We start from the raw sequence: 22,388 nt of genomic DNA, 5'->3' as shown, positions 1-22,388 counted from the left end.
TAGCACAAAAGGAACTACCATTTCTGTGATCTATCACTTCCATTCCGGAGGGACGTTTTGACAAACCTTTTACTGCGGTCGTTAGCACATCAAGTTGGGCTTGGATGGTTGGTGCAACTGACGAGGTACCAAGGTCATGACCGCCTGGTCGGGCATTTTCATCTGGTGCACCGTCGTCAAGTATTTCTACTTGGCTAGCAGGGTGGTTCAGATTTTGCCCTTCGACTGGGACGGTCCTCCTCTTGTCCCTGATATCATTCCTTAGATCTTTCCAGGAAGTGCATCCTCCTAGGCAATCAAACACTGTGCTCCAAGTTTTTTTAGAAGGCTTACCGCGCGGGACCTGCTCTCTCCCACTGCGATGCTGGTCGGGATGTAGTGGTGGCGTTCCTGTACATGTCAGACAGTCTTTTCCTTCTTGTTGGTTGTTGCCATCTTTTTCCTTTGACCGGTCAGTGTGATGACTATCAGCCTCATCACGACCATGTCCATCTTTGAACTGTGAAATTCCCTTATCACGAGGGGAGCTCTGGCTGATCCTTCCTGGGATGAGTCTTTTTACTGCCCGACCGGTGACTTCCTGACCTAGAAGTTTCCGACCGGTGGCTCTTGGAGGGAGTTCTAGAGTTCTCCGTTTGTGTCGAAGAAGTTCTAGAGCGGATCCCATCATCCTCCGAACCAGGAGGATTACTCCTACTTCTATCTGGGCTCTGAGAATCGGCTCTGCTAAGAGTTCTCCGACCAGCATCATTATTATTTGCTCCCTGTGTGACTGCTCCTCCTGCTGCGGTTTGGGCATTGGCCCGGGTCAACTGCATCGCCATTTCCAGAGTAAGTGTAGCCTCGCGGTGTCGCCGATCGGCCTCCTCCTGCCGTCGTCTGATCTCTTCGCTTCTGGCATCCATCTCTCGTCTTTGATACTTAAATGCAGCCTTCTGCCTGGCTAACTCTTCAGCAAATGACTCCTGCCGAGTGTTGAATTGCATCATCTCTTCTTGGAAGGCCCCCATGGCTTCCTGGAGTTGTTCAACCTCTGGAGTCGTTTCCTTGAGGAAGACCCTGGGCTTAGTCTCAGGGTTCTGAGGTCCAAGACCTTCTGATCTAACAGGCTCTTTTGATGTGTCTGACTTCTTGGATGCCACATTGGTATTCTTGGGTGCCATATGATATGATAGTAGTGTGTTTCTTCTCTTCAGGTGTAATGCCCCGGATTCCGTATTATGGTTAATGGCTGGATTAGTAGGTCGGGAGGGCCATAACTGTTTAATTATGCCATTAAATGTGTTTATGCATGTTTATGAGAATTATATTATCATATGATGTTAAATGCATGCATGTGAGTCCACATGTTTTTACAGGGGTATTCTGGTAATTTGGCCCGTTGAGGGTATAATTGAATACTTGTTTGTATGATAATGATATATTGTGAGACCACATTATAATGTGGATTGGTTCGAGTATTCCGACATGAGACGATCTTTAAACATGATTTATCGGGTTGGTCATAACAGGTTTGAGCTCGGGGCTCGGGGTGAGTCTCGGGGTGAATTTAAAGGTTATAGCGTTACCAGGGATTTTAGGGTAACGGGTTATGAAATATTGGTGTTCGAGGATATTGAGATTAGCGGGAATTGGGAAGCGTTAATTATGATTAACGGGTTAAGCTAGTAGTACCAATTTTGCCCTTGGGGTGACTTTAGAGGCTTAAGATGACATAAGGGAATTTTGGTCATTTTAGGGAGGATTTATATGATGTTTAGTGGTTGAAGGCTGTAGAATAAAACAGAACAAAAACAGGGGTTTGCCTCTCCCTTACCCGTACCTCATCTCCTTCATTGCTCCTTTGGTGGTTTTGTGTTTTTGGTGATAATTCAAGCTAGGGAAACTTAAGGGCTGGGTTGGAGACTTGTGTTAGCTTGTGTGGAAGGTTCAAGACAAGTTTCAAGGTGAGTTTTGCCATTAATCACAGCTGGTACTCTGTTTTTGTTTATAGTTTTCAATTCATGTTCTTGATGTGGGAAGTATGAATCAAAGGAGGTTTTTGGTGTTAGTTGATTGGGGTTTAGTGTGAGTGAGATAAGGATGTTGTAAGGGGGTTTAATTACATGTTTGGAGGAGGTTTTATGATGGTTTGAGAGAAAAACGCACAGGGGGAAAATCTGGTTCGTGCGTGGGCTAGTTGCTGAACTGGGCTGGGTGCCGCGGCACAGCTTTTGTGTGCAGCGGCCCATGTGCGTCTGGCAGATAGGGCTTGGGGGCGTGCCGCGTCACGGCTTTTTGGGGCCGCGGCCCATAAGGCCAAACCTTGCTAAAAGTGGTTTTTAGCTTAGGGATTCAAACCATAGGCCTCGGGGTTGGACCTAGTACCCGGTTGGGTAGTATCTGAGGTCTCAGGGGGCTGGGATTTGGTTTGGGAACCCTCAGTTATCATTTTTATTGACGAATCCTATATCTTGGTTATGACCAGGTGACCGTCGAGGAATTTAAAGGTTGATCGTTCTCAGGGGTCGTTCATATAATTATTCTCACTTGAACCAGAGGTAAGAAAATGGTGTTTTAGTACAGTTGCACCCTGTATAGATATATGACATGCGTGGTTTGATACTTGAGGCATGTTGGTTGATATATGTGGACGTGGATTGCATATTAAATGCTGTTGAACGTTGTTTACCTGTTTGAGGCACTGACTAGTCAGGGACCGACTCTAAAGTCGAGAATCATGCATTGAATGGCTCTATAGCATTAATGCCAGACCGACCCTAGGGTCGAGAAACTTATAAGCGCTTGCCTGGCTTACAACCAGATGATTATAGCCAAGGTATATGACCCCGGTGACTGTTTGTCACATGGCTAAGGGACGTTGTCCATAGTTTCGACTCCAGAGTCGTGAGGAAGGTTATGTTGGTGACTAATCACCATACACCTGTCCTAAACAACTTATGAAAGATTCATTTCTCAGTTAAGCCCTGGTGACCCTATCGTCACATGGCTAGAGGGAGCGATGCTCATTATTGTGACTTTTGGCTATTGTCACCTAGTTGTTGGACTGATAGTCCTGAATGGTTATTATGATCGTTGTTGATATTATATCATGTTTTATTATGTTTTCTTGCTGGGCCTTGGCTCATGGGTGCTATGTGGTGCAGGTAAAGGGAAGGAAAAGCTTGGCTAGCCTTGAGTGGAGAGCTTGGGCGGTGTGATGTACATACAGGGCCGCTTGACTGCCACGGTCAAGGAGTTCTCAGGGGACTAGGGGTTTACCCTATTTTTTCCGCTTAGGCCGGCGGGGATTGTATATTTGGAACTGTAGAAACTCTTTTGTAACATGAACTACTTGTAAACATTTTAAAAAGGCTCATGAGCAGTTTATTTACTTAATGAAAGGTACCATTTCCTTTTTACTGGTTTTCCACCTTAACCTGTTAATAACACTTAGATCACGTTTTTAACCAAAGGACTCGGGTAGCGGGTCAAATTTCCGGTTCACCGTTCTCCGTAACTGTTCTGGGGTAGCCAGGGCGTTTACATCAGGCTCTCAATGAAAGCACCAAAAATGTTGACCACGATTTTGGCCAACGACGAATAGACGTCAAAACTACAATAAACCTTCAAGAGAAAATACGACACTGATAATTTTATAGTGGTTCAACCCCCAATTTATTGGTAATAGCCTAATCCACTTAGAGTTGTGATATATAGATCTACACTTAAGATCAGATGAACCTGTGTCAACTGAGTTTCTTAAGTGTGAATGAAAAAGTACAAGATTTCTCTCTCAAGAATACAAACTTTATCAGAAAAATAACTCAAGAATACCCGAGTTCCCAAAATCTTAGACAGAAAAAATTGAATCAGAATCCACTCAATGATGCTATGAGCTCTTTATTTATAGGCTCATGGATCGTACAAATTAAAGTCCCTCAATAATCGGGATAATTCAGTTGTTCTAACCAATATTTAATTAATATTCAAATTTAAAATACAACCATATGCGATTTCTTCAGGATATCTGAGAGTTTCTCGCTGTAGCTACAGATGATTCTAACTGAAGTCGTTACTGAAATTTTGCTGAAGAGTTATAGGCTGAGCTTCTGATCTATCTGGTCGGCCAACTCTGCTCTCTGGAGTGATACTGGTCGGTCAAAACACTCTTCTGGTTAGGCAAAACATTTGACTGATCGGCCAAAATACTTTACTAGCGGCCAAAAAAAATGACTGGTCGACCAAAATACTTCATTGGTCGGCCATAACATTTTACTGGTCAGTCAAAAATCTGGACCGGTCGGACAGAAATTCTACCGGGTCGGTCAAATCACTTCCAAACCAGATAAATAATTTTCATGACCAGTAATATCACAACTCCGAAGATTAATCTCAAACCGCATCATCATATTCAAATTTTGGGGATAACACCAAAAAACTGAAAGGAAGTGCGACACGCACTTACGTGACCCTATGGTTGCTGATTTGTATAATGAATACACCAGATTCAGTTATTACTGTTTGACAGATATATTACTCTGTGAACTGTTTAACATGTTTTCTTACTGAGTCTTTTGGCTCACAGATGCTTTGTGGTGCAGGTAAAGGTGAGGAGAAGCTCAACCAACCATGATTCGGAAGGCGATAACAGTGGCATGTACATATGCAGTCCGCTCGATCACCACGATCGAGATGCTCAAGGAAACTAGGGTTAAACCCAACTTTTGCTGCCTAGGTCAGCTTATTATATAACTTGAATGTTGTAACTAGTTTTTAAACTGATGTTTTTGGGATCCCATGTAAAGAACATGCTTTTAATCTAATGGAAATGTTTATAACTTAACCAAAAGTTTTTAATACCTAAACCTTTAGTGGCTTAATCACACGTTTAGCCTAAAAGACTTGTTTAGCAAGTCCAGCACTGATTTTAAAAACACTTGGTAACAGACCCTAAGTAGCAGGGCGTTACAATTTGGTATCAGAGCAGCCAAGGTTCCTGATGTTAGACTGGGCATGTACATTCACTGCTAAAGACAAGATCGACTCAGGGTTGGGTAACTATTAATATAGTTATGTGTATATTTGCTTAAATGAATTATGTATGCTTTACCTGCTAGTCTAAATAAGAAGCATGAGTTATTCTGATAGGGCCTGGCCCTTGACTATTGTATGTAGGTTGAGAACGTGTTTATTAGCACGATAGATATTTGTAAATGCTAAAGGATTTCTTATTAGCGTCATTGAACTTGATGAATGTCATAAACGCTTATTAGTGTTGCTGTATGTATACCCTGGATAGAGGATGCTTATCAGCACCGTTACATGCTAAAGGAAAATGTTTATTAGCATTGTTAAATGGTTATGCATGCTGGAAAATGCTTATTAGTAATCTGGTTGCTCTTGAATGTTGGAGATGTTTAATAACATCAGGATATGTGTATGCATGCCAAGAATATGCTTATTAGCATCTTGTTTAAGTGATATCATGAATTTCTCTGCTTATCAGCATGATTATTATATGTGAATTATTGGGATGCTTATTAGCATTGTCAATGCATGTGGATGCTTATTCGGGTTTTGAACCGTGGGTTGATGTGAGATATTGTTATTGCTACCTCATAAGCTGAGTCATTGATTGCAGATAGACTTCGAAGTATGCTTCCAGAGCAATCTAATGAACCAGTCGGCACTGGAAATCAGGCCGAAAGTAATGATTAGGGTCAGAACCCTCTGCTAGCCCCTAAGAACTGGAAACAGGTGCTTGCAGACTTGCAAGCTCAATTGCAGAGACAGAATGAAAATATTCGACAGTTGAGGCAACAGCAGGTTCCGGCTGGGAACGCTGCATCAGGGGCCCCATCTGTTGTTCCAGTATCGGCGGTACAGCAGCAGATAGAGTTGAAGAACCGTTGGGAGTTGATATATGAGTGGTTCATGAAGCAACACCCTCCGGTTTTCGAGGGTGGAAGAGACCCACTTAAGGCAGAACAGTGGATGGCCATGATTATATCCATTTTGGACTTCATGAGAGTTGTGGGCAATGAAAGAGTGGCCTGTGCCACGTACATGTTTCGGGAGGATGCCCGAATCTGGTGGGAGGTGGTGTCCCAGACTAGAAATGTAACCACAACGGGTTAGGAAAAGTTCAGAACCCTTTTCAATGAAAAGTATTACAATGAGGCTGTTAAAACAGCAAAGGCCGAGGAATTCAGTAAACTTTTGCAAGGGAATATGTCAGTGACCGAATATGCCCTGAAATTCGACAGATTAGCCAAGTTCGCTCCACACTTGGTGCCCACTGATGGGACAAGGAAGGAAAGATTCCTTCAGGGGCTACAGCCTATGATAGCCCGGGATGTCAAAATTACCACTGTACCTGGAGTGACGACATATGCTCAGGTAGTGGAGAGAGCCCTTACTGCAGAGGGAGATGAGAATAAGATCTGGCGCGAGAACGCAGCCAGGAGGGATATGAGGAGGACGGGACCTCCCTTCTCAAGATCAAGTAAGGGCGGAGGCCCCAGTGACCAGAAAAGGAAGACTTCGAATACTAGATCAGCTCCTAGACCTAATAGGAGGCCACAGGGTGCACAGATTGGTCACCCGAGCGGCAATGAGAACTGGAAGACATACCCAGAATGTGCTAGATGCAGGAGACGTCATCTGGGCAAATGTCAAGCGAAGGCCTGTTTTGTATGTGGATTTGTGGGGCATCTCAAGAAAGACTGCCCCAAGACTGAAGAAAGAAGAACCTAAGTGTTGACGGTGAAATCTCGTCAACGAAATTAGGTCGAAAAACTCAAAGGTAAATGCGGCGATCTCTAGATAAGAACTTAGAATTAACTTATGAAAGGATAAACACAGATGAACAATGGAGTGAAAAAATGTATATTTCCTAATGGCCTCTGCATACAATGAATTTTCCAACCCCCTTTCAGGTGGTTTTAGAGTTCATTTTATAGTAGGCTCTAATGGCCTTAGGTACATAGTGGTCCAGGGGACCAAGTGGTACATACGTACTGTGTCAGGGGAGTGGCTCCAGAGGCTGTGGTCGTACGCCCCGTACAGGAGCAGGTGTCAGGAGGATGTCTCCACTACTCATCTGTATCCATGTCTGATGTGTGGTGGCAGGCTTAGTGGCGCAGGAGGTAGTGGTGTCGGCTCTGACCTATGGCCGTAGACGTACGGACCATAACTCCTATCCTTGCATACCCATTCTTGGCATTCCCACTACTTGTCTGGTAGGGGTACTATATCCGTACTCTGACTTCTTTAGGTTCGTAGGTACATTCCATATACATGCGTGTACCTTGCTCCTTATGAGTATTCTCACCTCCAAGGCCATGGGCGAGGCCATGGAGGAGGCCATGGGGCTGAGGCCATGGGGCCAAGGCCATGGAGGAGGCCATGGGCGAGGCCATGGGAGAGGCCATGGAGGAGGCCATGGGGCCGAGGCCATGGAGGAGGCCATGGGCGAGGCCATGGAGGAGGCCATGGAGGAGGCCATGGGGCCGAGGCCATGGAGGAGGCCATGGGGCCGAGGCCATGGAGGAGGCCATGGGGCCGAGGCCATGGAGGAGGCCATGGAGGAGGCCATGGGGCCGAGGCCATGGAGGAGGCCATGGGGCCGAGGCCATGGAGGAGGCCATGGGTGAGGCCATGGAGGAGGCCATGGGATCGAGGCCATGGAGGAGGCCATGGGCGAGGCCATGGAAGAGGCCATGGGGCCGAGGCCATGGAGGAGGCCATGGGGCCGAGGCCATGGAGGACGCCATGGGGCCGAGGCCATGGAGGAGGCCATGGGCGAGGCCATGGAGGAGGCCATGGGCGAGGCCATGGAGGAGGCCATGGAGGAGGCCATGGAGTGAGGCCATGGAGGAGGCCATGGGCGAGGCCATGGGGGCGAGGCCATGGAGGAGGCCATGGGGCCGAGGCCATGGAGGAGGCCATGGGCGAGGCCATCGAGGAGGCCATGGGCGAGGCCATGGAGGAGGCCATGGGGCTGAGGCCATGGAGGAGGCCATGGGCGAGGCCATGGAGGAGGCCATGGGCGAGGCCATGGGGGAGGCCATGGGCGAGGCCATGGGGGAGGCCATGGGCGAGGCCATGGAGGAGGCCATGGGGCCGAGGCCATGGAGGAGGCCATGGGCGAGGCCATGGAGGAGGCCATGGGGCCGAGGCCACGGAGGAGGCCATGGGGCCGAGGCCATGGGCGAGAGGGGCCTCGCGAGGCTACTGAGCCTTGGCACCTATGCCTTTCCAACGTGGGCCACTTGGCATCGACTCCACAAGAAACGAACCCAGACTCGTGTTGTGATGGCGCGATGGCTTCCCGAGACGACGGTGGCCTTAGGGCCTTGCCTCGACCTCATACTTTCTCTTGATAGGATTATGAGCATCAACATTTCTCATGAGATGATCTCCTGTATTCAACAAGGCCTACAGGCTCAAGCCCAATAGCATGAACAAGCGACCCTTATCCCTATGTTCCAACCAGGGACTATAGAGTTTCTTTTTGGTGGATTTTTGGCATCCACACTAAGAAGACAGTCAGCTCGACTCTAGCTCGAGTATTTGCATTGACACAAGCTGAGGCTGAGGCTAGGCCCTCAGTGAACATAGGTTAGCTTTCTAGTGCTCGCATATCTTATTCTGTGCTGATTGATTCTGGTGCTACACAATCTTATGTATCTAGTAGGATTATTGATAGTCTGTGTAGGCCCTGTGAATTTTATGTTGTGGGATTTGGGACGTTTTCACCCACTAGGGAATTGGTGGTTTCCACGAGATGGATTAGTTCTTTACCAGTGATGGTGGATGGCAAGGAGTTATCGATTGATTTGATAGAGTTAGCTATGTCCGACTTGGACATGATTTTTGGGAATGGACTGGTTAACTAGATATGGAGCAACCATTGATTGTAAAAAGAAGATGGTAACCTTTGAACCTGAGGGTGAGGAACCTTTCATATTCGTTGGAACTATGCATGGACCCTGAATACCTATGATTTCAGCATTAAGGGCTAGAGACCTACTACAGGGAGGTTGCATAGGATTCCTAGCCAATGTGGGGGATACCACTCAGGTCATACCAGTGGGACCATCAGAGACTAGGTTGGTCTGTGAGTTCCTGGATGTGTTCCCAAAAGATTTACTAGGGTTGCCACCATGTAGGGAGATTGAGTTTGTTATTGAGCTGGCACCAGGGACAGAGCCAGTGTCTAGGGCACCTTACAGAATGGCCCCAGCAGAGTTGAGGGAACTCAAGGTACAGTTACAGGAGTTGTTGGATCTGGGTTTTATTAGACCCAATTTCTCGCCATGGGGTGCACCAGTGTTATTTGTGAAGAAGAAGGACGGTTCTCTAAGGATGTGCATAGACTATAGAGAACTGAATAAGTTGACTATCGAGAACAAGTATCCTCTACCAAGGATAGATGATTTATTTGATCAACTACAAGGTAAAATGGTATTTTCAAAGATAGATCTTCGATCTGGTTATGACCAGTTGAGAATTAAGGACGAAGACATACCCAAGACAGCTTTTCATACCAGATATGGGCACTATGAGTTTCTCGTTATGTCGTTTGGTTTGACTAACGCCCCGTCAGCTTTTATGGACTTAATGAATAAAGTGTTCAAGGACTATTTGGACCAGTTTGTGATCGTCTTCATTGATGATATCCTGATTTATTCACAATCAGAGGAGGAGCATGAGAAACACCTCAGGTTGGTCTTGCAGAGACTGAGAGAGCATAAGTTATTTGCAAAGTTTAAGAAGTGTGAATTCTTGTTACCACAGGTGACATTCTTGGGCCATATCGTTAGTAGAGATGGGATCAAGGTAGACCCAGCTAAGATTGAAGCTGTTAGGAACTGGCTGAGGCCAAGGAATGCCTCCGAGATTAGAAGCTTCCTTGGATTGGCAGGCTATTACAGGAAATTTGTAGAAGGATTCTCAAGAATATCGTCCCTACTGACGGAGTTGACACGTAAGAATCAGAAGTTTACATGGTCAGATAGATGTGAGAATAGCTTTCAGGAGTTAAAGCGGCGTTTGATTACCGCCCCAGTCTTGAGTCTTCCGACGGATCAGGAGAAGTTTATGGTCTATTGCGATGCTTCGAGGTAGGGGTTAGGCTATGTCCTTATGCAGGCAGAGAATGTGATTGCCAATGCGTCACGTCAGTTGAAGGAATATGAGCAGAGATACCCAACCCATGATTTGGAATTGGTAGAAGTGGTCTTTGCATTGAAGGTATGGAGGCATTGCCTTTATGGAGAGAAGTGTGAGATATATACAGACCACAAGAGCCTCAAGTACTTCTTTACATAGAAGGATTTGAATATGAGACAGAGGCATTGGTTGGAACTAGTAAAGGATTATGACTGTGATATTCTTTATCATCCAGGGAAAGCCAACGTGGTGGTTGATGCCCTAAGTCGGAGAGGTCCAGGGCAGTTGTATAGTGTGAGGTAGATATCCAAAGAGTTAGCAGAGGATATAACCAGGGCAGGGATTGAGTTAGTAGTGGGCTAGTTAGCCAACATTACCCTGTAGTCTACTCTCCTAGAAAGGATAAAGGAGAGTCAGTTACAAGAGCCACAATTGGTAAAGATTAGAGAGGAGTTTCTAGTTGGAGCGGCTAGGGACTATTCTATATCAGATATGGGCCTGCTAAGATATAAGGGTCGGATTTGCGTTCTGATGGATGTTGTTATTAGACGAGAGATTCTGGATGAATCTCATACCACTCCGTATTCCTTGCATCCCGGCACCACGAAGATGTGCCAGGATCCAAGAACTTTGTATTGGTGGTCGGGGATGAAGGGTGATGTAATTGAGTCTGTAGCCAAGTGTCTGACGTGTTAGCAGATCAAAGCTGAACATCAGAGACCTGCAGGATTATTACAACCCTTAGACATTCTAGAGTGGAAGTGGAAAGACATCACAATGGATTTTGTGGTGGGATTGCCTAAGACAATGGGTCAGCATGATTCGGTATGGATGATTGTAGACAGATATACTAAATCAACTCACTTTTTACCAGTGATGATGACTTATACCGTTGACCAATATGCAGATCTCTATGTAAAAGAGATAGTACGTCTTCATGGAGCTCCGAGGTCGATTGTGTCGAGACCCCACTTTTACTTCCAAGTTTTGGGGAAGTTTGCAGAAGGCAATGGGCATGCAACTGAAGTTTAGTACATTGTATCATCCTCAGACCGATGGTTAGTCTGAAAGGACTATCCAGATACTGGAGGACATGTTGAGAGCATGTGTACTGGATTTTGAGGGGTCTTGGAGTAAATATTTACCCCTGATAGAGTTTTCCTACAACAACAGCTATCAGGCGACCATAGGAGTGGCTCCTTATGAGATGTTGTATGGTAGGAAGTGCAGATCACCTATTCACTAGGATAAGTTGGGTGAGCGTAGATACTTGGGTTCTAAGGCAGTTCAGAGGACCAATGAAACTATTGAAAAGGATCAGAGCTCGGATGCTCGCATCGCAGAGTAGATAGAGAAGTTATGCGAATCCGAAGCGTAGGAACGTGGAGTTCCAGGTGGGAGACTATGTCTTCCTTAAAGTCTCGCCACTCAATGGGGTGAGAAGATTGTTAACCCAAGATATGTTTCCAAGAGGGGGGTGAATTGGAAATTTAAACTAATTTCGGAAATTTAAAACTTAATATTCCAAATTATGCAATAAATTAAATTTATCAAGTAAAAGCAAATAATATGACAATCAAATAGATATAGCAAATAATCAAACTTGTAATGTAAAGAGTTTAAGGTTAAGAAAGCAAACTCTCGAATTTTACAAGGTTCGGTAGAACTAAGCCACCTATGTCCTTGGTCTTCAATGCTATGGACCTAGCTTTGAGTTCCACTATCGAGCCAAGTTAACGGGCTTGACTAACCCTTACAACCGGGAATTTTTCACCAAGGTATTTCCAAACCTCTTACAATAGTTTTCCACCACCACGGACTATCAACCTCTTTTTCGGATTGTTGAAGTGCCAATCTCACTCTAACCGGGTTGTTTAAAAAACCGGTGCCAACCTCACCTCAATCACAATATGGGAATGTGTTTGATATTACAAGCAAAAATCACTCTAGAAGTATGATGATACAATGAGAAACCTAGAGTGATTAGCAAGCACACTTAGAAGAAATAAATACAAATTTTGGCTCAAGTGTGTGAATATGTGTTTGGATGATTTAAACTTTGGGATCTCTTTGAAATCAATGGATTAGGTTTGATATATGTAATAAATGCTCAGCCAACACCTAATTTTGAGTGAAAAACGAGTTTATATAGAGTTTGGGAAAAAACTAGCCGTTTATAGCCGTTGGGGGTTATTTTTTGAAGCTGTCTGCCGCGAACCGGAAGTCTGGATGGGGAACCGGAATTCCGGTCTGGTAGCAACCGGAATTCCGGTTGCCAACCGGCGGAATTCCAGATGGCAGGCAGTGAGCAAAAGTTCAAAATATGCCTATTTTCCCGTTTTTCAATTCTTTATAACTTTTAGCTCGTTTATCCGATTTCAAAAATTCCAATTGCGTTACGACCGTATCGGGATGTATTTTCTTAAAAGTGAATTTAGGATGTCTAGTTCTCATTTTGAAAAATCACTATTTTTAGCACGTGAATGAGCCAAATTTTATACTTATGACTTAAAGTAAACTTGCAATCACTTTACAAGACTAAGAAATGAAATTAAATCTTTATCTTGAGTTTCTTGAGTCTTGAAATCCATTTCAGGTCATTTCCGGAAAATTTGGTAGAATGACCATTTTGCCCTTGGTCATAAGTTTGACTTTGAATTGCTAATTCACTTTGGTTTTTGCTACAAAATCAACAAATCATTAGTAACAAATAATAATCAAATATTTGTTAATCATCAAAACAAGGAGACTTAAGAGTTTGGGTGAACAAAGATTTGGCAAGAAGGGCAAGCTGAGCCCTAGGTTTGTAGGACCATTTGAGATTCTGGAAAGGATCAGTCAGGTGGCCTATAGGTTGGCATTACCTCCGGCGTTGTTGGGTGCACAACGTGTTTCATATTTTGATGCTACATGAGACTCAAGTATTAAGTTACGAAGATATGGAGTTACAGACAGATTTATCCTTTGAGGAGCAGCCAATCCAGATATTAGACAAGAAGGACAAGGTCTTGAGGAATAAAGTTATACCTTTAGTGAAGGTATTATGGAGGAACAACAAGGTCGAGGAGGCAATCTGGGAGTTGGAATCAGCCATGCGGGACCAGTATCCCGAGCTATTCAGGTAAAATTTCGAGGACAAAATTCCTATAAGAAGGGGATAGTTGTAACATCCCAAATTCCCTAATGTGGCTTAGTGCCTGGATTAGGGGGCTGGGAGGCAAAAACTATGTTATTATGTGAATTATATTATAATATAATTATGCTTGCATGTTAGAAATATTAAATATGTGTATGTGGGCCCGTTTCTTTTAAGAAGGGTATTATAGTAATTGGACCCGCTAGAGGTATAATTGTTTAATTTGAGACTGTGTGATTGAGACCACATTATTATGTGGATATATTTGGGTTATTCGACGCGACGCAATCCTGATGAGCAAGTTAGCGGAAAAGTCACAACGGGGTTTAATACTGAGCTCGAGGTGAGCTTAGGGGCTTTTTTAGTAATTTAGTACATTACCGGGATTCAACGGGTAATGGGAAATTATTTAGTGATCTTGTGAGAATGTTGGAAGTAACGGGAACTATAGAACGTAAATTGTGAATAGCGGGTTTGAGACAAGGGACAAAATTTCCCTTGTGAGCACATGATGCATAGGCTAAGGGCAAAGGGCAATTTGGTAATTTCTATCCAATATAGGACTTGGGGGCTGGGAACTTATCAGAAGGTTTGGGAAATCAAAAGGGAATTCTCATCAGCTCTCATTCTCTCTCCCTCGTTTTCTCTTTATCTCTTGGAGCTTTGGGTGGCTTGAGTCAATTTGAAGGAAGTTAGCTTGGAAGTGAGGCCTGAAACTAGAGATTGGTTGGGAGAAAATTAAAGCTTGAATCATACAGGAGAGATAAGGGTTTTAATTTGAATTTCTCATGTTAGTTCTGTTGAATTATTGAGAGCTATGGTGTTTTGCATGTATGTGAGTTAGGATAGTGAATTTAGGATGTGTTGATGAGTTTTGAGTTGTTAATTAGTTGCGTTTGGTTGCTGGAAGGAGGTATATTGATTTTGGGGATTTAACTGGAAGATTGGGATATAATTGGGTGGTTTCTAGTTGGCATCGGCTAATGGAAAAACCTAGAATTTCTAGGTTTGAAGGGCTGGGTCGCGGCCTTGTTCTTGGCGTGCCGCGACCCTATGGAGCAAGAAGGAGCCAAGAGGGCTCGGAGGCAGAGGCGGGCGGCGGCGCCTCAGGGGAACGCCGCGACGCATGTTTGGTTTTCCAGGGAGGCTGAGCCTCTGATTTAGAGGCAAGCCACGGCACAGGTCCTTAGGTCCGCGGCCCTTAAGGGGATTTTTGGCCCTAGGGGTGTTTTTAGGGCCCTTTTGGGCTCGGGATCAATTCTACTTCCGTGTTGGGTGGAATTTGATGTCCCAGAGGCTTGGACTCGGTCTGAACATGATATGATTAAGGCTTTGGCCCTGTTAATGAACATGATTATAATTATGTTTGTGAATATCTGATTAAGTACACTCGAATGCGCATAATTATGATTATGCCTATGACTTCTATTTGAATGTATTACAATGCATTGTAATTGTTGATATGTATGTTATATGAGATATGAGATTATCCGTTGTGACTGGAAAGCTCGATTTATAAACCAGAGGGTTATTAGGATGTTAAGTGGGGATCGACTTATTAGTCGAGGGCATATTGGACTTCGAAAGACTCGTCTTATAAGTCGAGGGTCCTAAAGCTTCGACTTACAAGTCGGGGGCATGTGAGGCTTGACTTATAAGTAAAGGGCTTAAAGGACTCAGTTTATAAGCTGAGATTGGCATTGTGCACGTGGAGTGCAGGCCAGCATGGCTAGGCCACCATGGGAGTGCAGCATGCACTTGACTGGCTCGGATGCCAACAAACTGAAAGGAAGTGCAACACGCACTTGCGTGACTCTATTGTTGCTAATTTGTATAATGAATACACCAGATTCAGTTATTACTATTTGACAGGTATATTACTTTGTGAACTATTTAATATGTTTTCTTGTTGAGTCTTTTGGCTCACAAATGCTTTGTGGTGCAAGTAAAGGTAAGGAGAAGCTTAACCAGCCATGAGTTGGAGGGCGATAGCAGTGACATGTACATATGCAGTCCGCTCGACCACCACGGCCGAGATGCTCAAGGAAACTAGGGTTAAACCCAACTTTTGCCGCCTAGGTCGGCTTATTATGTAACTTGAATGTTGTAACCACTTTTTAAACTGATGTTTTTGGGATTCCGTGTAAAGAACATGCTTTCAATCTAATGGAAATGTTTATGACTTAACCAAAAGTTTTTAATACCTAAACCTTTAGTGGCTTAATCACACGTTTAGTCCAGCACTGATTTTAAAAACACTTGGTAACGGACCCTAAGTAGCAGGGCGTTATAGCTTTACAGTTAATACTGACACCATTGCCGATTCTGACTAATAAGTCAGTGCCATTCACAAGTAAGCAAGATTTGCTAAGCATTTGATATGCAATCAATGTCCACATTTAAACACTCAACATGCCTCATGAATAGCCATGCATGTCACATATGGGGTGCGGTTTTCTTACCTCTGGTTCGAGCGAGAAATAACAAATGAACGATCCTTGAGAACGATCAATCCTTTGATCCCTTAGCGATCACCTAGTCATAACCAAATATGGGATTCCATCAATAAAATGAATAATAAAAGGTTCCCGGACCAAGACCTAGACTCTGGGATGTCGAATCCTACTAAATTGGGTAGTAGGAACGATTCTGAGGCCTAAGGTTTGAGTTCCCATGACAAAAACACATTTCTGGCCAAAAATACTCTTAAGAGCCGAGGCCCTACTCCACCATGCCGCAGCCCACATCCTAAACAGAGGCGCCAGGCTCAAGCTCCTGCACCCTATGTCGCAGCATGCCTCCCAAGCGTCGCGGCCCCACCTACCCCTCAGCCAAAAACCCCTATTTTCTCCCATCAAAACCTCGTTTTTTCCTCTTTTAATCCTTCCAAAAACTTACTCAAACATCTCCAAATCCAAAGCCAAGCATTACCACAACACAATCAACATTCCAACAACAAAACCCAAACTTTGAACCACTAAAAACCACACCAATTACTCGATTCTATAATCAAAAGTTCTAGCTCAAAACTAACTCCAAAACAGAGTAAAAACCAGAACTTTCATGGCTGAATCTTACCTCAAGCTCAAGATTAAACCCCTTCAATGGCTAAACACAAACCTAAACCCTCAAGGCTTGATTCCTTAGCTTGAATCTTCAATTGAGGTTCAAAAATTTCAAAGAAAGAATGAGAGAAGAAGATGATCGTGAGGGAGGGAAAGAAGCTCTATTTTGGTTTCTTAAGCTTCTACAGCCTTCTAACTCATCATATATCCCCAAGGTCAAATGACCTAAATGCCCCCAAGCCTAAATAAAATCCTTAACAGCCACCAAGGGCAAAATTGTCATTTCTCCTCTATCTTGTTAATCATAATTAATGCCTTCCAATTCCCATTATTCCCAATATTCTCAAATGATAATAAATCATATCCCATTACCATTTAATTCCCGGTAATGTACTAATCCTCAAATTACCCCGAGACTCACCCCGAGCCCCGAAATTAACCCCGTTATGACCAAACCACTAACTTACATTCAAAGATCGTCTCATGCCGAATGGCTTGAAAAAATCCAAATTATAATGTGGCCTTACTCATAATTCACCAACATGCATGAAATATACAAATCTGCCTTCAATGGGCCAAATTACCAAAATGCCCTTATAATGAAAAGTGGACCCATATGCATGCATTTATCATCATATAATAATATAATTCACATAAACATGCATATAACTATTTAATGGCATAATAAATCAATTATGGCCCTCCTGGCCTCCTAATCAAGTTCCTAAACCTTATTAGGAAATTTGGGTCATTACACTCGGCTTCGTGTCGTTCTCGGCCTTCATCGTTCTCGGTCTTCGTTGTTCCCAGCCTTCACCATTCTCGATATTTGTCGTTCCCGGCCTTCGTTATTCTTGGTCTTCATTGTTCCCAGCCTTTGTCATTCTCGATCTTCGTCGTTCCCAGCCTTCGTCGTTCATTCATAAACATGCATAACACAACATAGCATTCATAGACATTCACACATATATTAAATACAAGCAATAGGGCCACACCCTGAAACACAAACAATTAGGCCATGCCTTTCTCTACGGGTACAATAGTTTTCTTACCTGTGTCCCAAGCTGACTGAGTACTGCGATCCCGAGTACAGTCCCCTAGTCTGGGCTTTGACGTAAACATAGTCACAGCGTATCCATAGTAATAATTCATCAAGACTTAAACCAAATAAGAAATTCAGAATATTACTATAGCCTCCGGGACCTTGAATTCTACTAAACTGAGTAGTATAACCCTTCCCGAGCCTTAACATTTGGGTTCCCGAGCTTAAAACCTTCATTTCCCCTTTTCCCCAACTTTGAGTCGCGGCCCACCCCCTAGGGTCGCGCCCTGCTACAAGTTAGTGAGCAGAGCTCTCTCTGCTGAAGGACATGGGCCGCGACGCGCCTTTCCCTACACTGCGACGCCTGGGCAATCTCAGGGGCTCTCCAGGCTCTTTCGCACACACGGGCCGCGACGCATGTAGAATAGGGCTGCGGCGCGAGCCCCAGAAACCCGGAAACTATTTTTCCTATGTTTTCCCCGAGCCTAAAGTCATAATTCATACTCCAAACACTAGCCAAACTTAGAATTAAGCCTAAAATCCTCATTCACACAACCTAAACATCTCAACAATTCTGAAACAACTGCAAATCCTCACCAAACACTCAAAACCAAACCAAAATCCAACTCCCATGCAAGCTTAAAGTTCTAACAGAATTCAACAAAATCAACAACTTAAAATCCTTACCTCTGTGATATCTCCAATCTCTGAGTTGATTTCCAAACAAAGCAAACCTTCAATCCTTCAATTTCTTAGCCACAAGTCCTCAAAACTCAACAAATTCCAAGCACCAAAGATAAGGTGAGAGAAAGCTGAGTGAGAGAGAGTATTGAGAGTTCCTACTTTCTGTCTTTCTTAATTCTAGAAGTGTATTCTTTTTTTTTACCAGTTAAGCCTATTCTTAGCCACCTAAGTCTCCAAAATGCCACCCTTAAGTCTATCTTAATCCTTTAGTGCCACCGAGGGCAATCCCGTCAATTGCTACATCCCGCTAAATCCTCGAGTGTTCCTATAAATCCCCATTTAATCCTCTATACACCTAAGCAAACGTTAAATCACCACCCGTTACCCGGTAATTCCCAAACACATACTATATTCCCAAAATACCCCTAGGCTCCTCCCGAGCCGAGTATTTGACCCCGTTGTGACTATTTAGTTGTTCCGCTCCCTAGGACCATCTCGGATCACACATAACAAATATATCACCACACCCTCGTGGTATCAATCACAATACACACATATATCACATTTATGCCCTCAACGGACTAAAATTACAAATATGCCCCTAATAACCAAATTGGGCCCACATGTATATTAATTCACCTAAACATGCATTTCTAATCACATAATCATTTAATTCACATATTAGCATAATTAAATCAATTATTGTCCTCCGGCACGCTAATCAAGGCCCTAAGCCTTGTTAGCAAATTTGGGATTCTACAAGTTCCTAATATCAAGGAGATTAAAACTCGCCTTGAGTTCAAATGTTACCATAATCTTTTTTTTTTTTAATTTTGAATTTTTTGGAATGATGTATTTTTTTTAACCAATAGTTTTAATATTTAGTCATTTTTGTAACTAGTAGTATCAACAATCTAGTCGTTTTTTGTAACCATTAGTTTAAAAAAAATATGTACTTGTGTTTTATCGAAATACAGACTTGGTATACTATACTCAAATTTGGTCAATAAAATTTTATTAATATGATGAAATTTTCCTCAATTATACGAGTTTTAAATTTAAATTTAATTACTAAATTACATATAATTAAGGGTAATTTGGTCATATTGATAATATTTTATTGATCAAATTTGAGTTCAAGATACCAATTATATACGATTTCAAATAACAGGGTATCAGATCAATATTATTGAAAACATAATGTACCAAGTTTGTATTTCGATAAAACACAAGATATCAAATGAGTATATACTCGGATAAATTTACCAATTAATTACATAAATTGTATATCGGTGAATAAAAAATAAATTATTTGTCATGTTGATAACTCTTGAATAAAGAGTTATTTTGATATTTTTAAACTTGTAAATGTAGAATTAGGAGGAGTGATATTTGTTTTTTGGTGTTATTTTTAGTTAATTTCTTTTCCTTTTTGTGTTATTGTGAATTTATTGTGTCTTTTTAGTTTTTAAGAGCTGAAAGTAGGAAAGTAATGAACTTATGCATGAATTATCTAAAGAGAAAAAGGAAAAGTAATTTGGTTTCTATCTTGTTTTGTTTGTGCTGAAATTTCAGATTTTGTTGTAGTAGAGAAAATTTTGCTGGAGCATTTCCATCACAATCCAAGTAGGGATTTTCAGCATGTGAAGGAGAGTCACTTGGCATTTCATTAATTAAGTTGGCAAAGAGTGATGAGGTGACGAAATTAAAGACAATATGCTGTATTTTGGAGCATTTCCAAGAGAAGAAAAGAGGGGTTCACTTGTAAGAAGGAGGAGGGGAAATTTTGTCTGTGGATTTGAAATATGGGTACCTAGCATCATTTAAAGATAAGGTCAGCCAACATTCGAAGGGGGAGCTAGCATTGTAGACAGAGGAAGAAGAGAAATGAAGAAAAATAAGAAATTCCAAGCTTGAGGAGGAGAGTCCGAGGAAGAAAAGGAAGAGGAGGAAGACAAGAATATTTATTCATCATCTTTGGCTTGTTTTCTCCTCTTTAATCTCATTTAAGTTTGTAATTTATATAGATTTTTCTATTTAAATACCCATGGCATGTTTTGATTTTGGATTTGTGCTCTTGAATTTGGCCATGAACTAAATCTTTTGAGGCTTGAATTATTAATGAACCCTATATCTTAGTGTTTAAATTTCTTGCACTTTATTTTAGCAAAAATACCCATTGTTCATTCAAGTGTGCTTAATGATTAATTATTGTTCTTGGTTGCCGTCAATGACAAGATGTTGAGTTATATTTGTGTTGGAAAGTTTGAATATAATAGATGAACTTTAATGACAAAAGTTGATAATCTTGTTAGGTTATGTTTATTGAATAACACAGAAATGCATTATTTTCCTTGTATAACAATTGTGAATTGAAGCTTAAAATTGTATTCTTAAATCTGATTTGACATAGTAATATGTTTAATTAGGTGAAAGAATTGATACCATAATAGGATTTGGGAAAGTTCTATGAACATATTTTGAATTCTTGGTAAATTTGGGAATTTTACTAAAATATTGTTGTAGCAAACGTTACAGGTTACTTGAAATAGAGAAATTTGATAGTTCAAGCACATTTCACCAAATTGATTTTCTCTTGCTTTTAGATTGTCATCTTAGTTTATTTTAAGTATTTTTAATTGATCAAAATTAGTTTTAGTTTATAAGATCATCCCACGTTATTTTTCACCACTATTAAATTGTTTGGTAATTGATTTGTGCACGATTATTTGCTAATTCAATCCATGTGGAGACGATATTCAACTTATCATTATATTATTTATTTTGTGACTGTGTACACTTTTACATAATTGATCAAATTATATCACAACTAGTGATGTACACGAGACAGGGAATTGGCGGGGAGTGTTCCCCATGTCCCCGTCCCCATTTATATTTTTAATCCCCGCCCCGTTTATTCTCCGTCGAGGGTGGGGTGGGGAATCTCCACGGAGAACTCATTTATTTAAAAAAAAATTTAATAAAAGTCATAAATTATATGTAAGTTAAAATATTTCACAATATTTATTATTTAAAATATTAAATATTATCCAAAATAAAATTTAAAATATTAAAAAAATTACTATTATACTACAATAACACATAAAGAAAGATATAAAATACATATAAATATTACAAAAATATATAAAAAAAAAATTAACGGCAGCGTCCTTATTGAGAAAATGTGCATCCCTAATCACAACACATGCATCTCACCATATTTTTATTCATATATTCACCGATCAATATATTTTTCAAAATATCTTCTCCTGATGGATATATCAATTTGATTTATATAAATTTCAGATATTTTTGTAAATCTTCCTTTTTAAATACGTGCTCTCTAATTAATTTTCAAAAAAAGGCTTATTTATACAGCAAAAATCTCAAATACAATTGAGAATAAGGTCCACAAAGAGGCATATTTAAAAAAAAATCAAGAATATTCTGTGTTTTGCAAATTCAACATTAAAAAACATATATATATATATATATGTTATCAATCTTTGTTTATTAAGAAATCTTGATAGATTCTACCGTGGTGAAGTGGTTTGGACACTTGCTCAGGGTCCAAGTTGCATAATTGTCTTTTTTTATAAAGTAGAGTTTTAGAATCTTTACATTATAATTGAATTGTTAAAGCATCTATCTTTGGACAAGTTTTTTTCGCATACTGATATATGAGAGGGACCATCTATTTTGGGATTATACTTTTTTTTAGATTATTTGTTTTGTGTACTTATTTATTTGAATATTGTGTTTTGATAAAATAATTAAAATAAATCACTAAATTTAATTTGGATGAAAAAAATGAATTTAATAATACAATTATTAAGTATAATGATTATATTTTTTTTGTTATAATTTATTAGTTTGGTGAATTATTTATGATTTTAGTTTTTTTTTTTTATTAAAAAATTAGATTTAAAAGTATTTGAACTATTTTACGAGACACACATAATACAAAAATAATTTATCTAAACACAGAGTACACAATAATATAAACTCATATATTTTTTATGGTATCCAAAATTATTATATAATTACAAAAAAATGAAAATGAGATTAGCATACATTTTGTTTTAATCAAAATACAAGTTATTTTCATGTTTTCAAGCGCATTGTAAAACAAAGAAGTTTTGTCTAAATAGTGACATTTTGTATAATGAAATCACTAGCAAAATTTTGTCATTATCAGAATAAAATATGGAGTAACTGACAAGAATAATTGAGCTAAAAGAAGATCCAACATATGATATGACTTTTATTTATTCTTCTATTTTTATTTATTGGTGGTGGGATT

The 22,388-nt window shown here is 41.1% G+C and overlaps 1 protein-coding gene across 1 annotated transcript; it reads right to left on the bottom strand.

Moving 5' to 3' along the window:
* Positions 1-515: 515 nt before the first annotated feature.
* On the bottom strand, positions 516-989 carry LOC133791424 (uncharacterized). Its single transcript, XM_062229353.1, has one exon. It carries the CDS (start codon positions 987-989, stop codon positions 516-518), a length of 474 nt encoding a protein of 157 aa, XP_062085337.1.
* Between the last annotated feature and the right edge of the window lie 21,399 nt (positions 990-22,388).

The sequence above is a fragment of the Humulus lupulus genome, chromosome 7, assembly GCF_963169125.1.
Source record: "Humulus lupulus chromosome 7, drHumLupu1.1, whole genome shotgun sequence".
NCBI lineage: Eukaryota > Viridiplantae > Streptophyta > Magnoliopsida > Rosales > Cannabaceae > Humulus > Humulus lupulus.
The sequence above is the reverse complement of the archived record's forward strand: the minus strand, read 5'-3'. Positions and strand labels throughout refer to the sequence as shown.

Excerpts from the sequence above, each read along its gene's own strand:
- LOC133791424 (XM_062229353.1), bottom strand. The coding sequence starts at position 989 with ATGATGCAATTCAACACTCGGCAGGAGTCATTTGCTGAAGAGTTAGCC.